This window comes from Petromyzon marinus, chromosome 40 (assembly GCF_048934315.1).
Source record: "Petromyzon marinus isolate PM22_M1 ecotype Great Lakes invasive population chromosome 40, UKy_Petmar_22M1.pri1.0, whole genome shotgun sequence".
NCBI lineage: Eukaryota > Metazoa > Chordata > Hyperoartia > Petromyzontiformes > Petromyzontidae > Petromyzon > Petromyzon marinus.
The window spans coordinates 5,885,750-5,902,391 of record NC_133706.1 but is presented as its reverse complement, the minus strand read 5'-3'; the positions used below and the strand labels follow the sequence as shown (position 1 = coordinate 5,902,391).

Below are 16,642 nucleotides of genomic sequence, written 5' to 3'. Positions count from 1 at the left end.
AACTAAAATATAAACTACATCAATATTATCAATAAACTCAATATACTCTCCAATCAGCTGAGCTACTAACAATAAGTCATTATACATTACAATTATACGTCGAAAAAAGTGGCGGGTTTTTTTCTTTTTGTCCTCAACATTAGCACCACGGAAAGCGACGAGCTTTGTTCAGACGGACGAGTCCATCTATGCTCGGAACGGAGGAGGGGGGAGAGAGAGACACAGCCACAATGCGCTGCTCTGTCCTGTGATGCGTTACAACTATGCTACAAACTAGACTACTATACATTACAATATTATACCTTCCAATCTCAACTACATTGTATAATATCGTATACACAGTGAAATGTAAGCTCTAACATTATGCATTATATTGATATGCCTCCAACTAAACTTTTTTCTAAATTACACGACTATACACCGTAATATACACTGCCATAGACAAACCCCACCATTGACTTATACAATGCGTTACTATACACTACCCTATAAATTAGACTATACAAATATTAGACTTGTAATATTATACTATGTATTATTCTACCAATCCTACTCTATACCACACTGCTGCATATTCACTATACAATTACGGTACTATATTGCCTTATGAATTATGTTAAACATTACACTGTTATACTATTTATTATTATACAATATGCTATGACCGTCGTGTGAAAGGTATTAAGAGGCAGTGCCAGCGAATGGACTGCGGTCTGAAAGTCACCGTAAAATACAATCAATCAAGAACCGAAATGGTTTATCACGTCTTTCCAATGATTACTAAGCCAGAATCCATCTTCTCGGTTGAAATTGTCTCTGTGTTCGTATATGTGGATGGCCTCATGAACGAATCTCTCATGGTAGCCGGCTATACAAACACAGGGCATAGTTGTAACGCAACACAGGACAGAGCAGCGCATCGTGGCTGTTTCTCTCTCTCTCCCCCCTCCCCCGTTCTGAGCATAGATGGACTCGTCCGTCTGAACAAAGCTCGTCACTTTCCGTGGTGCTAACGTTGAGGAAAAAATTAAATAAAAGAAACTGCCACTTTTTTCGACGTAGAATTGTAATGTATAATGACTTATTGTTAGTAGCTCAACTGATTGGAGAGTATATTGAGTTTATTGATAATATTGCTGTAGTTTCTATTTTAGTTTTTTTATCAGTTTACTATATGGTATTCATTATATAGTGTAGTGTATACCCAGTTACTTTATGTTAAAAGCTCAGCTTATTGGAGAATATATTGAATACATTGATTATATTGATGCAGTTTATATTTAGTTCTTTCACATCGGTTTATTGTATGATAGTTAGGTATTTGCAGTTATTTAGCGTCAATATACTAAATGCCTCAGTTGATATGTAAACTCTGACTTTAACATAGCTACTTCCGTGACCAGTTACATGCTAATCCCTCACACTAACGTCATGCTAATCTCCCAGTTACATGCTAATTTCTGACTTTAACATCCTGCTAATCTATCACATTAACACAGCTACCTCAATGCTAAATTCATCTGTTGATATGTAAGCTCCTTTGTCAAGGCGCTCAGCTTAAAATACGCTGCCAAGCTTGGCAGTGTTCATTGGAGCGCTGTCTTTCCAACAGTTCTGTTTCTTCACCTGAGGAAGGCTACTTGTGTTGTGGCCGAAACGTCGTGAGAATTGCATTTTATTATGTAATTTTTATTATTATTTTATTAATTCCCTTCTACGTGACTTTACCGAAAGAACCAAGAAGACAGTATACATTGTTACATTATATATTATTACGGTATACATTATTGCAGAATACATGAACACATCGAGCAACGTTGTACCATGGCTGCACCATTGGATGAGCAGCGAGAGTCAAGGATGCCGACGCATGAGAGCCGCGGAATCAAATCATGGAAGGGGAAAATAAAAATAACAAATATTGGAAAATGAGAGCATATGGATGGTCTGGGAACGGAGAAACAGAAGCAAAGAGATGAGAATTGGAGGAAGAGGCTGCATTCGGGTCACGGAGCTTATGCGTGTACTGTAGAGGCGTCTGTTTTCAGAGGGGGCGGTGACGGGGGAGAGGGATTCAGTGTGGGACTGGTCACACAAGGAGTCACGCGTTCTCCCGGAGGCTTGATCTGCTTTTTAAATAGATACCTATAGAGCACATAGATGAACATCACACGGCAAACGTGTTAATAAATGCATGAGTAATGGTGCACACCCCCGATTCGTACAGAAGTGCATCGTATTGAACGTTTTGAATGCCTCGAGGCTGGTGTGTACACACCTTCGCGTATCCGCATCTCCTCCCTGCGGTGTTTGAACAAAAGCCCATCGCACACTTCGCTGTGAACCGTGCCACCCCAGTTCTTATTCCAGCCATGGTGGTGAGTCCGGTCCTGGGGAAGCATGAACGTGGATTCCCTCCCACCCACCCATAGTGTAAAGGGGAAAGTCCTCCCCATATATATGTGACTCGCCAGAGGCGTATGGCAGAAGTGAATGATTGTGTAATAGACGAATGTGCTGTACTGATATACGGATGAAAACCGGTCCGAAAATGTGTCTTTGTTTCACTGGCTGCCTGTCGGTTGACCACATTTTCTCCACCTCTCTGAGCCGGTGATCTGAAACGACGACACAGCCACACGCGCAGTTCTTTTGAGCTGGTGGTCTGGGTATATGTATGTACGTTGAACTTCTTTGGCACCGTACGTAGCAAAACCTTGCTCTTCGGAGATGCAGGAGGGAAACAAAAAAAATTACACACAAAAAGCAGTTCTAAAGAAAAGAGTTTCCTTTCCATATTGAGAAGTGCATAGCTCCAGGGGCTCCCTAATATAGTAAGAAAGAGCGTTCCAGACGGCCACAGAAGAGTATCTGAAAGCGCGGATGCGGTGACCGTCTTTGTTCGATGTCGAGCCAAAAGCTGCGGCGAGGATGACCGGGAGTTCGCGTGATGGTTTATGATCCTTGGCGAGATCAGAAAGGTTATTGTGGCTCATTTGTGGCGAGCACTTTGTGCGTGTACTGAGTGCCGCCTTGGATAAGGCTGTCAGTTTTTCCGACATGCAATGCCGCACAAACCCCTCGCGCGCTGTAACATCGACCATGTGTTGCAGCAAGGGACCTGCGGCCGGCAAGAGCACCGGGTCATTCACACGGGCACAGAAGGCAACCGGGGAGAGTCAGGGAGACACAGCTGCTTGCGACGATGGTGAGAAACTCACAGTGAGCACCCCCTGCCCGCCACCGAAAACGCCATGCGCTCACAAGAATCCGTGCTCGTGCGCAGCCATTTCTGTCGACCCATTTGCTGGACGAGGGCCTCCCAACGCCGTGCGGATTGTTTTGAGTTGCTTGACCATACTTCACCACGCTCGTCAGTGCGAGTTGGTGATGGCAGGTGACCATAGACATTGAAGCATAGTACAGTGGAACAATGGGCTTTGCTACATTGGCGTCTGCTGGCAATGTAGCCCCACGGCCGCATACGAAACCAGTTCAGAATTATAATCTTTATTCATTCTGGAGGAATCCCATGAGCTATGAAGCTCTTTTTCACCGATGTCCAGCAGGGACGAGTCAGCAAGCTACAACAAACAATAAAAAAGATAGGATAGTTGTAAGTGTGGTGGTGGTGGTCGCCCATCCAAGTCCCACGCAGGCTCAACTCTGCTTAGCCTTCTGAGATCTGACGAGATCGGGCACATTGTGGGTGGTTTGTTCAAAGACTGCGGGTACCGCCCTCAGCTGTGCCGCTTTGGCAGGGACATCAAACGCAAGCGTTGCTACTCCAGCGCGTGTCGCGGTGATGGCAGACTTGAGCCAGCGGTGGACATTCCACATTCCTGTTGCATGGGCCGGCCTATCCATTGAACAGCAGCACTGTTGACCTGCCACAGCATTGTATGGATAATTTCTATTGATTCTGGGAGGATGATGGACGGTGTTGAACTTAACCACAGTTATGTGAACTTGCCACATTCCGACTGTTACAGTCCACTCTTGTGCACGTACAAACTGCATAGCCTGTAAGGTGGCTGAGTAGCTCAATGTCAAGAGCGATGTGACAGCACTGCTGGGTCCTGAGTTCAAATGCAGGTTTTTAGATGCCCGTGATTAAACTGGGTTCTCAAATGTCATGAGTTAGTAATGACTGCACCGACATAATTAAGTCATCTTTACCACGCAGGCTTTCGCGAACAATATCATCAATAATGCAGGTTTTTTTGGGTTAGAGCGCGTAAATATATAAATGTGTTGTTAAACCCGCCACCACCCGACACAGCCAATAAGTAAGGTTTGTCATTTGGATAAATCCTCCTGTTTCGTTCCCTCTATTTAAGGAATGAAACAGGAGGATTTCTCCACAAATCTGGCTGTCAACTAATGAAGCTAGTTGTAATTACTAGCGAAACGTCGTACTCAGATTGTAATGTTGTGGCTTGGCTCTCCAACACACCGGTGTGCTGTAATAGTAATGAATTGGCCAAGTTCTGTTTACGTGACAAACTTTACTAATTGACTGTGTCGGGTGGTGGCGGGTTTAATGATGCCACATTTATATATTTAAACGATCTAACCCAAAACACCTGCATTGTGGATGTCACTTGATTCGTATAAATTCCACTTCTGAGAAGGAGAAAAAAATATTTTATTCACGACCGTGTGGCGAACGCCGTTGAGAATGTGCAGCATTGCCTTGTGTGGATAAGAGACAATTAAACTATAAACCAGTGAAACTATGAACTATTTTTTAAACTTTGTTTTTTATTTTACCAGGTAAGGTCCACTGAGCTAAGTAACTCTTTCTCAGAAGCGACCTGGCTACAAATTATATCTCAATGAAGCGGCTTATCGCATGGAAATTTATAGCAACCAAATACTCCAGGCATGTTTTTAAATGTGGAGGGAAAACCCGGAGGACTCGGAGAAAAATTCCACGCGACCACGGGGAGAACATGCAAGCTCCAAATATACAGGCGTCAGGGTCAGGATCGAACCCACGACCTCTTGTATACGAGGCTATGTAGTCAACATCTCGCCACCGTGGCACCACAGTTAACAATAACCTCAGAAGTTGTTCTGTGATGTAATATTCCAGAAGTGGTCCTCTAACACGTCTCTAACACGGGGGCGATGTTAGACTTGTCAAATTAAACTCGTAGAACAATTGTAATATAAAATGGCAATGCAATGGGCTTGTTTCACCCAGTAAACCCTCACTGTCTCCCATTACTTTTTCAGAAAAGGTTCTAATAAGTGTTTTGCCGGTAGGGATCGCTTATTCTTGTGTAGACTGAAAGTTGGAAAGTTTGGACCGTGTTTGTGCAAATAATATATAAATATACAATAAACATATTAGCTCTATAGTCGACTTCAGGGCAGTTCGGGGATTTTTTTTTTCTATTTCTAAACCAAATTTACGTTACCAATTATTTTCTGCTGTGTTCTCATGACAGGTAACACATCAAACTGTACAACGCCAAATCCCTCATCTGCGGACGCGATTGGAAATAATGACGTTACAAGTGGGAGGTCGGACGCTTCCAAAGTCCTTCTGGAAACTTCCGCCACGGTGTCGACACCAACTGCACCGCAGCAAATGCCCTCCTCTCCCAAAGCAGAAACTTCGCCAACAACAACAACGACAACAAACGTTCCGACATCACCAGGTTCCATTCAAACGGCTGCTTCGCCTGCTCAGACATCAACTGAAACATCTCCTACATCTTCTGCATTAGCCTCAACCCCTGAAGCATCAGTGCCACCAGTGTCTGAAGATCACTTGCCCTCAACAGGGGTGATAAATTGGGCGACATTTGCCGAAACCTCCAGTCATACCTTATCAACATCAGTTGCAGCATCTGACGGAGCCCCTGTATCATCTGGCACTGAAATCACATCTCCAGAATCACAGTACACAGGATCAGCACTGTCTAGTTCTCCTTTATCATCTATCACTGATATCACATCTCCAGAATCACAGTACACAGGATCAGCACTGTCTAGTTCTTCTGTGTCAACTGCGACTGATATCACATCTCCAGAATCACAGTACACAGGATCAGCACTGTCTAGTTCTTCTGTATCATCTACCACTGATATCACATCTCCAGAATCACAGTACACAGGATCAGCACTGTCTAGTTCTGCTTTATCATCTATCACTGATATCACATCTCCAGAATCACAGTACACAGGATCAGCACTGTCTAGTTCTCCTGTATCATCTGCGACTGATGTCACATCTCCAGAATCAAAGTACACAGGATCACCACTGTCTAGTTATTCTGTGTCATCTGCGACTGATATCACATCTCCAGAATCACAGTACACAGGATCAGCACTGTCTAGTTCTTCTGTGTCAACTGTGACTGATATCACATCTCCAGATTCACAGTACACAGGATCATCACTGTCTAGTTCTTCTGTGTCATCTGCGACTGATATCACATCTCCAGAATCACAGCACACAGGATCAGCATTGTCTAGTTATTCTGTGTCATCTGCGACTGATATTACATCTCCAGAATCACAGCACACAGGATCACCACTGTCTAGTTCTGCTTTATCATCTATCACTGATATCACATCTCCAGAATCACAGTACACTGGGTCACCACTGTCTAGGTCTTCTGTGTCATCTGCGACTGATATCACATCTCCAGAATCACAGTACACAGGATCAGCACTGTCTAGTTCTGCTTTATCATCTATCACTGATATCACATCTCCAGAATCACAGTACACTGGGTCTCCACTGTCTAGTTCTTCTGTGTCATCTGCGACTGATATCACATCTCCAGAATCACAGTACACAGGATCAGCACTGTCTAGTTCTGCTTTATCATCTATCACTGATATCACATCTCCAGAATCACAGTACACAGAATCACCACTGTCTAGTTCTTCTGTGTCATCTGCGACTGATATCACATCTCCAGAATCACAGTACACAGGATCAGCACTGTCTAGTTCTGCTTTATCATCTATCACTGATATCACATCTCCAGAATCACAGTACACAGGGTCACCACTGTCTAGTTCTTCTGTGTCATCTGCGACTGATATCACATCTCCAGAATCACAGTACACAGGATCAGCACTGTCTAGTTCTCCTGTATCATCTGCGACTGATGTCACATCTCCAGAATCACAGTACACAGAATCACCACTGTCTAGTTCTCTTGTATCATCTGCGAGTGAGATCACATCTCCAGAATCACTGTACACAGGATCACCATTGTCTAATTCTTCTGTGTCATCTACCACTGATATCACATCTCCAGAAGCACAGTACACAGGATCAGCACTGTCTAGTTCTGCTTTATCATATATCACTGATATCACATCTCCAGAATCACAGTACACAGGGTCACTGCTGTCTAGGTCTTCTGTGTCAACTGCGACTGATATCACATCTCCTGAATCACATTACACAGGATCAACACTGTCTAGTTCTGCTTTATCATCTATCACTGATATCACATCTCCAGAATCACAGTACACAGGATCACCACTGTCTAGTTCTCCTGTATCATTTGCGACTGATATCACATCTCGAGAATCACAGTACACAGGATCACCACTGTCTAGTTCTTCTGTATCATCTATCACTGATATCACATCTCCAGAATCACAGTACACAGGATCAGCACTGCCTAGTTCTGCTTTATCATATATCACTGATATCACATCTCCAGAATCACTGCACACAGGATCACCACTGTCTACTTCTTCTGTGTCATCTGCGACTGATATCACATCTCCAGAATCACAGTACACAGGATCAGCACTGTCTAGTTCTGCTTTATCATATATCATTGATATCACATCTCCAGAATCACAGTACACAGGACCACCAATGTCTAGTTCTCCTGTATCATCTCTCACTGATATCACATCTCCAGAATTACAGTACACAGGATCAGCACTGTCTAGTTCTCCTGTATCATCTGCGACTGATATCGCATCTCCAGAATCACAGGACACAGGATCACCACTGTCTAGTTCTTCTGTATCATCTATCACTGATATCACATCTCCAGAATCACAGTACACAGAATCACCACTGTCTAGTTCTGCTTTATCATCTATCACTGATATCACATCTCCAGAATCACAATACACAGAATCACCACTGTCTAGTTTTTCTGTGTCATCTGCGACAGATATCACATCTCCAGAATCACAGTACACAGGATCAGCACTGTCTATTTCTTCTGTGTCAACTGTGACTGATATCACATCTCCAGAATCACAGTCGACAGGATCAGCACTGTCTAGTTCTGCTTTATCATCTATCACTGATATCACATCTCCAGAATCACAGTACACAGGATCAACACTGTCTAGTTCTTCTGTATCATCTATCACTGATATCACATCTCCAGAATCACAGTACACAGAATCACCACTGTCTAGTTCTGCTTTATCATCTATCACTGATATCACATCTCCAGAATCACAGTACACAGAATCACCACTGTCTAGTTCTTCTGTGTCAGCTGCGACTGATATCACATCTCCAGAATCACGGCACACAGGATCAGCACTGTCTAGTTTTGCTTTATCATCTATCACTGATATCACATCTCCAGAATCAGAGCACACAGGATCACCACTGTCTAGTTCTCCTGTATCATCTGCGACTGATATTACATCTCCAGAATCACAGGACACAGGATCACCACTGTCTAGTTCTTCTGTGTCATCTGCGACTGATATCACATCTCCAGAATCACAGTACACAGGATCAGCACTGTCTAGTTCTTCTGTGTTAACTGTGACTGATATCACATCTCCAGAATCACAGTACACAGAATCACCACTGTCTAGTTCTTCTGTGTCATCTGCGACTGATATCACATCTCCAGAATCACAGTACACAGGATCAGCACTGTCTAGTTTTGCTTTATCATCTATCACTGATATCACATATCCAGAATCACAGTACACAGGATCAACACTGTCTAGTTCTTCTGTATCATCTATCACTGATATCACATCTCCAGAATCACAGTACACAGAATCACCACTGTCTAGTTCTGCTTTATCATCTATCACTGTTATCACATCTCCAGAATCACAGTACACAGAATCACCACTGTCTAGTTCTTCTGTGTCATCTGCGACTGATACCACATCTCCAGAATCACAGTACACAGGATCAGCACTGTCTAGTTTTGCTTTATCATCTATCACTGATATCACATCTCCAGAATCAGAGTACACAGGATCACCACTGTCTAGTTCTCCTGTATCATCTGCGACTGATATCACATCTCCAGAATCACAGTACACAGGATCAGCACTGTCTAGTTCTCCTGTATCATCTGCGACTGATATTACATCTCCAGAATCACAGGACACAGGATCACCACTGTCTAGTTCTTCTGTGTCATCTGCGACTGATATCACATCTCCAGAATCACAGTACACAGGATCAGCACTGTCTAGTTCTGCTTTATCATCTATCACTGATATCACATCTCCAGAATCACAGTACACAGAATCACCACTGTCTAGTTCTTCTGTATCATCTACCACTGATATCACATCTCCAGAATCACAGTACACAAAATCACCACTGTCTAGTTCTGCTTTACTATCTATCACTGATATCACATCTCCAGAATCACAGTACACAGGATCACCACTGTCTAGTTCTTCTGTGTCAGCTGTGACTGATATCGCATCTCCAGAATCACAGTACACAAAATCATCACTGTCTAGTTCTGCTTTATCATCTATCACTGATATTACATCTCCAGAATCAGAGTACACTGGATCAGCACTGACTAGTTCTTCTGTGTCAACTGTGACTGATATCACATCTCCAGAATCACAATCCACAGGATCAGCACTGTCTAGTTCTCCTGTATCATCCGCGACTGATATCACATCTCCAGAATCACAGTACACAGGATCACCACTGTCTAGTTCTCCTGTGTCATCTGCGACTGATATCACATCTACAGAATTACAGTACACAGGATCAGCACTGTCTAGTTCTGCTTTATCATCTATCACTGATATCACATCTCCAGAATCACAGTACACAGAATCACCACTGTCTAGTTCTTCTGTGTCATCTGCAACTGATATCACATCTCCAGAATCACAGTACACAGGATCAGCACTGTCTAGTTCTCCTATGTCATCTGCGACTGATATCACATCTCCAGAATCACAGTACACAGGATCACCACTGTCTAGTTCTTCTGTATCATATATCACTGATATCACATCTCCAGAATCACAGTACACAGGATCAGCACTGTCTAGTTCTTCTGTGCCAACTGTGACTGATATCACATCTCCAGAATCACAGTACACAGGATCAGCACTGTCTAGTTCTGCTTTATCATCTATCACTGATATCACATCTCCAGAATCACAGTACACAGGATCACCACTGTCTAGTTCTTCTGTGTCAGCTGTGACTGATATCACATCTCCAGAATCACAGTACACAGAATCACCACTGTCTAGTTCTGCTTTACTATCTATCACTGATATCACATCTCCAGAATCACAGTACACAGAATCATCACTGTCTAGTTCTGCTTTATCATCTATCACTGATATCACATCTCCAGAATCAGAGTACACTGGATCAGCACTGACTAGTTCTTCTGTGTCAACTATGACTGATATCACATCTCCGGAATCACAGTACACAGGATCACCACTGTCTAGTTCTTCTGTGTCAACTGTGACTGATATCACATCTCCAGAATCACAATCCACAGGATCAGCACTGTCTAGTTCTCCTGTATCATCTGCGACTGATATCACATCTCCAGAATCACAGTACACAGGATCACCACTGTCTAGTTCTCCTGTGTCATCTGCGACTGATATCACATCTCCAGAATCACAGTACACAGGATCAGCACTGTCTAGTTCTGCTTTATCATCTATCACTGATATCACATCTCCAGAATCACAGTACACAGAATCACCACTGTCTAGTTCTTCTGTGTCATCTGCAACTGATATCACATCTGCAGAATCACAGTACACAGGATCAGCACTGTCTAGTTCTGCTTTATCATCTATCACTGATATCACATCTCCAGAATCACAGTACACAGAATCACCACTGTATAGTTCTTCTGTGTCATCTGCAACTGATATCACATCTCCAGAATCACAGTACACAGGATCAGCACTGTCTAGTTCTGCTTTATCATCTATCACTGATATCACATCTCCAGAATCACAGTACACAGAATCACCACTGTCTAGTTCTTCTGTGTCATCTGCGACTGATATCACATCTCCAGAATCACAGTACACAGGATCAGCACTGTCCAGTTCTGCTTTATCATCTATCACTGATATCATATCTCCAGAATCACAGTACACAGGATCATCCCTGTCTAGTTCTCCCGTGTCATCTGCGACTGATATCACATCTCCAGAATCACAGTACACAGGATCAGCACTGTCTAGATCTGCTTTATCATCTATCACTGATATCACATCTCCAGAATCACAATCCACAGGATCACCACTGTCTAGTTCTTCTGTGCCAACTGTGACTGATATCACATCTCCAGAATCACAGTACACAGGATCAGCACTGTCTAGTTCTGCTTTATCATCTATCACTGATATCACATCTCCAGAATCACAGTACACAGAATCACCACTGTCTAGTTCTTCTGTATCATCTACCACTGATTTCACATCTCCAGAATCACAGTACACAGAATCACCACTGTCTAGTTCTGCTTTATCATCTATCACTGATATCATATCTCCAGAATCACAGTACACAGGATCATCCCTGTCTAGTTCTCCCATGTCATCTGCGACTGAAATCACATCTCCAGAATCACAGTACACAGGATCAGCACTGTCTAGTTCTGCTTTATCAACTATCACTCATATCACATCTCCAGAATCACAGTACACTGGATCACCACTTTCTAGTTCTTCTGTGTCATCTGCGACTGATTTCACATCTCCAGAATCACAGTACACAGGATCAGCACTGTCTAGTTCTGCTTTATCATCTATCACTGATATCACATCTCCAGAATCACAGTACACAGGATCAGCACTGTCTATTTCTTCTGTGTCAACTGTGACAGATATCACATTTCCAGAATCACAGTACACAGGATCTACACTGTCTATTTCTTCTGTGTCAACTGTGACTGATATCACATCTCCAGAATCACAGTACACAGGATCACCACTGTCTAGTTCTCCTGTATCATCTGCGACTGATATCACATCTCCAGAATCACAGTACACTGGATCACCACTGTCTAGTTCTTCTGTGTCAACTGTGACTGATATCACATCTCCAGAATCACAGTACACAGGATCAGCACCGACTAGTTCTTCTGTTTCATCTATCACTGATATCACATCTCCAGAATCAGAGTACACAGGATCACCACTGTCTAGTTCACCTGTACCAACCGTGACTGATCTCACATCACCGGTGTCCCAGGAGACAGAGACAATGGCTTCAAGTGTTCCTGTACCAACTGTGACGGCTGCTTCTGACGCGCCTGTGCTAACATCATCACCTATGAGCCCCATGTCCACATCTGCAGTGTCACAGCAAACAACACCTGAGGCATCGTCTGTTTCTGTGTCACCAAGCGATTCTGCTTCTACAGAGCTATATTCATCTCAAACAGCCGTGACATCTGACATATCTGATCAAACATCTCCAGAATCACCGCCGTTCACCGACTTGTCATTTGCGTCAAGCGCTCCTCTATCAGCTGTGACTGATGTCACATCGCAAGAGTCACAACAGACTGAAGCGTTCACTTCTGGGTTTTCTGTCTCAACTCTGACAGCTGCTTTTAGGATAACTCCACTACCTATGAGCCCCGTGTCTACATCCCCCGTTTCTCGATTGTCATCGACACATGCAGCGTCTGTGTCACCAGGTGCTTCTCTTTCCACGGAGATATTTTCACCTCAAACCTTCACGGCATCCGAATCGTCTGACCAGACTTCGGGACCAACTTCATTCACTTCGACACATCCAGAATCGCTGCAAACAACACCGTCCTCCTCAGTACCCAGTGGCTCACCATCCGCTCTATATTCCTCATCGCCACCTGCATCGGCTTCATCACCGGAATCCATGGCTTCTACATCTGCCGCTTCACGCGCAACAGCCACTTTTACGTCTGAGCAGTCAAGCCACCTCACGCGCACGGAGGAAGCGACTCCCTCTGATTCTCTTGCATCAACATCTCCGAAATCTCAAGAAACAACGCCATCGTTGGCATCATCAGGGTCGCCTGGTGCGCCTTCCTCAATGCCGTCGCAGGCTGTCACGTCTTCAGCTTCACTGCCGAGGGCAACGTTCTCGTCCATCGCCACGTTAACAACCATCGCCCTGACCACAGCCACCGAGTCTCGGGCCTCCGAGGCCCCGGCGACGCTGAACGAGACGATGGTCGCCAGGGCGGCCCCCGATCCCCGCTTATCCGAGTCTCCCGACGAGCAGACGTTCAGCCTCAGGTTCAAAGTTCTCAACAAGGAGTTTGTCCCGGCGCTTCAAGATCAGAGCTCGGACGAGTTCCAACAACTGTCGAGCGATTTGAATCAGGAGGTAAGGCTGCAGCCTCGTCACTTACTGTCATTCGGGAATTACTCAGTCTAATCTAGTTTATATTTATGGAGAGCCTTCACTTCAAGGCTCTTGATTCTTGAGACAGTGACAGAATGGAATAATGTAGTTGGCAGGGGCGTGGAAGAATTGAGGAATGAGTGACAGTGAGTAGGTATGTATGTATGTATGTTGAACTTCTTTTGCACCGTACGTAGCCAACCGTGCTCATCGGAGGTGTGGGGGAAGGACAACAAACTCAACACAAATAGCAGCTCTAATTAAATGAATTTTTAACATAGGTTTAAAAGTGCATAGCTCCAATAGATGCCTAATGTGGGAAGGAAGAGCATTCCAGACGGCCGCAGAGATAGAGGGTACTTAGGAATCACAAAAGGGTAGGGGAGGGACGGGATGGGACAGAGTGGAGTGCCGAGGGAAGAGAATGGGCAGTCGAGAAGAGGTGAGGCTTCAAGAGAGGAACAGAAGGAGGTTTAAGGAGGCAGACTGCTTAATGTACAACAGAAGTGCATTTCAGTGGAGGGGTGTGAATATTAAGCAAGAGTGAATGAGCTTTGCCCCACTCACCCTTGGCCTTTGGGTAAAAATAAATATCTGAAAAACGGAGATAGCAAAATAATGTATGCTATCTTTTAACAGCAATGCCACTCACATTGTCCGACGCAACCTTTTATTCGACATGTTTTACGTGAAAATCTCATGCATAAACGTTCCTGAACCAATTTTTTTACCAAAGCGCAGCAAACTTTACGTGTCTATAGTTTCACGTACATTGCGGTCCAGTGCCTGAAGCGGCCGTGTTGTGCACTGGAATTCGACCCGCGTGGTGTTTTCCTCCCTGTCTGTGACTTTACAGGTGAAATCCATTTTCAAGAGCGGGCCCCTTTCGAAGCATTTTCGACAGAGCAAAATACATTCGTTCAGGTGACAAAAGTAGCAGTCAAATCTGTTTATTGCTGTTATTATTATTATTACTGTGAACCATAGTGCAATGTGGTTAGCACGTTTGGCTACGTACGGTACAAAAGAAGTTCAACATACAGTATATACATTGTTTAGGTTGTTGTCCTTCCCCCGCACCTCCAATTCGCACGGGTGGGCTACGTACGGTGCGAACGAAGTTCAACAATCACACATACCATGTTGCTAAAGCGGCCCCTCGTGATTCATAGAGGGCTCTTGTCTAGAACCACCGGGAATGGGGACGGAATTCGTTCAGTGGATCACGCCCTGCTGATGGGCATTAGACGGCAGCTTTTTAGGAAATGCTGCTTGGAAAACTTTGGGAGTTCAGAAACCCATTTTGGTTGTTGATCGACACGAGTGTATTATTTATTATTCACGCTTTCTAACTAAAGTTGAAAGTGAGGGAGGGGGGGGGAAACTATTTTCTCGTAAAGATGATCCACAAAAACTTGGCAGGACTCTTTCGAGAAAGAGTTGAGACTCGATGCAGCTTTCCTGTGTAAACTAGCGGAGTAAGAACAATAAAACATTCAGCTGATAAAACTTCTCTAATGTCGCACGTTTTCAGTGTGTGACTCACATGTGAATATATATATTGTTTTTGTATTTCTTAGCAAAGGTTCGGTGAACTGCGGCGGAACTCTGAAGTTTAATAAGCCAAAAGACAAGGAGATATTGGCAGAAGATGTTCACGAGCAGTTCGTCGGCGGAACGACCCGAGGCAATGCCCTAGGACCATTTGCCCTTGCGTGTGGCAGCACTTCGGTAGATGGTACGTACCGTGCAATGTGTTGTTACCGGCGCTTCGCACAAAGCGGGCCTTGTTTTACAGACCCCACATGGATGATGGGTTGAGTGGCTCTGCCTCAGCCTCCTCGCGAATCCCCTTGCCTCAAGTTTCTCTCCGCTCATTCCTCATCCCTCTGCTCCTCCCCTCACCTCAGGGATTCACGTCTCACTCAGTGGATGTGTCCCCAGGTCACTGCGTAGACTGGAGTAGGCCCCGTCACAAGTAGCCAGAGCCGTGGCGAGGGGTATTCTGGACGTGGGTCAGCACTACTGCAGAAAAAAAAGATCCAGCGGAAATTAAGCCGGGAGTGTTACTGAAAATAATTCATTCGAGCACTTGTACAGGAATACGCTCGTCAAGTTTGTAACAATCACTTCCACATGTTCTTGAGAGATCTGGAATGCATACAGTTATAGTCAACAAGTAATTGGCAATTGTTTCCGAATATTGGGCCTTTGCATATTTCACTACTTTACATCGAGTAAACGTGCCCCCAGTAACCCCGTCCGCGGAGACGGAGCGAATTGGCTCGTTGTGCAGATGCTAGATGGTGTTGCTGCGTCTCAGAACCGAATTGGCGTTGATTTGGCTGCTTAGGGGGAAGGAGCTGCTAGTCAACGTTTCATTTCGAGCTGAAACAAGACGACAGCCCAGCAGCGTTCTGATGTTGTCTGCCGGTCGAGTCGCCCTTGCAAAGACCTTCTTAGCTCAATTGGCGTTACTCACCCCCCTCACCCACTCACTCGGTCACTCACCCAGTCAGTCACCCACACAGTCACCCACCCACTGACTCACACACTCAACCACTAATTCACTCGCCCCGTCACCTTACCCATTCACTCAGGCACTAACACGCCCACTCATCCACTAACACACCCAATCACCCAATCATTCACCCATTCAATCACCAGCTCACTCACCTACTCACCCACTCACCCACCTGCTCACTAACCTACTCACCCACTCACCAACCTGCTCACTAATTGTCTGCCTGCCCAGTCGCCCTTGAAAAAGAGCCTCTAAGTCCAACGGGGCTTTACTTGGAGGGAAATAAACTTGTGATTATTTCCGATTCTGCTTTGAAATACAGTACGAGTCAGTGTCTGAATGCCCCCTTCTTTGTCGCACCCCGAGTTATTGTGCCATCGTCATCAGCCGTGCTCTATGCACTGCTGGATGAATGGCACCCCCAACTCGTCACACACCATTTACGTGGAGGTCGCGCTCCCGAGCTCCCGAGCGAGCTCCTAATTCGACTGCTGCTCTCGAAATGT

General features: G+C 44.7%; 1 protein-coding gene across 2 annotated transcripts in view; it reads left to right on the top strand.

Annotated features, from left to right (window-relative positions):
* LOC116950674 (uncharacterized) overlaps nucleotides 1–16,642 on the top strand; it is a 49,292-nt gene that overhangs the window by 24,593 nt on the left and 8,057 nt on the right. The window contains exons 6-9 of one of the 2 annotated variants that reach the window (XM_076073055.1): nucleotides 3,114–3,208; nucleotides 5,457–13,594; nucleotides 14,469–14,536; nucleotides 15,193–15,350. In XM_076073055.1, coding sequence (XP_075929170.1) covers nucleotides 3,114–3,208; nucleotides 5,457–13,594; nucleotides 14,469–14,536; nucleotides 15,193–15,350 — 8,459 coding nt within the window. Of the gene's footprint in view, nucleotides 1–3,113; nucleotides 3,209–5,456; nucleotides 13,595–14,468; nucleotides 14,537–15,192; nucleotides 15,461–16,642 lie in introns of those variants that run through there. The other variant, XM_076073056.1, reaches the window with a different exon arrangement.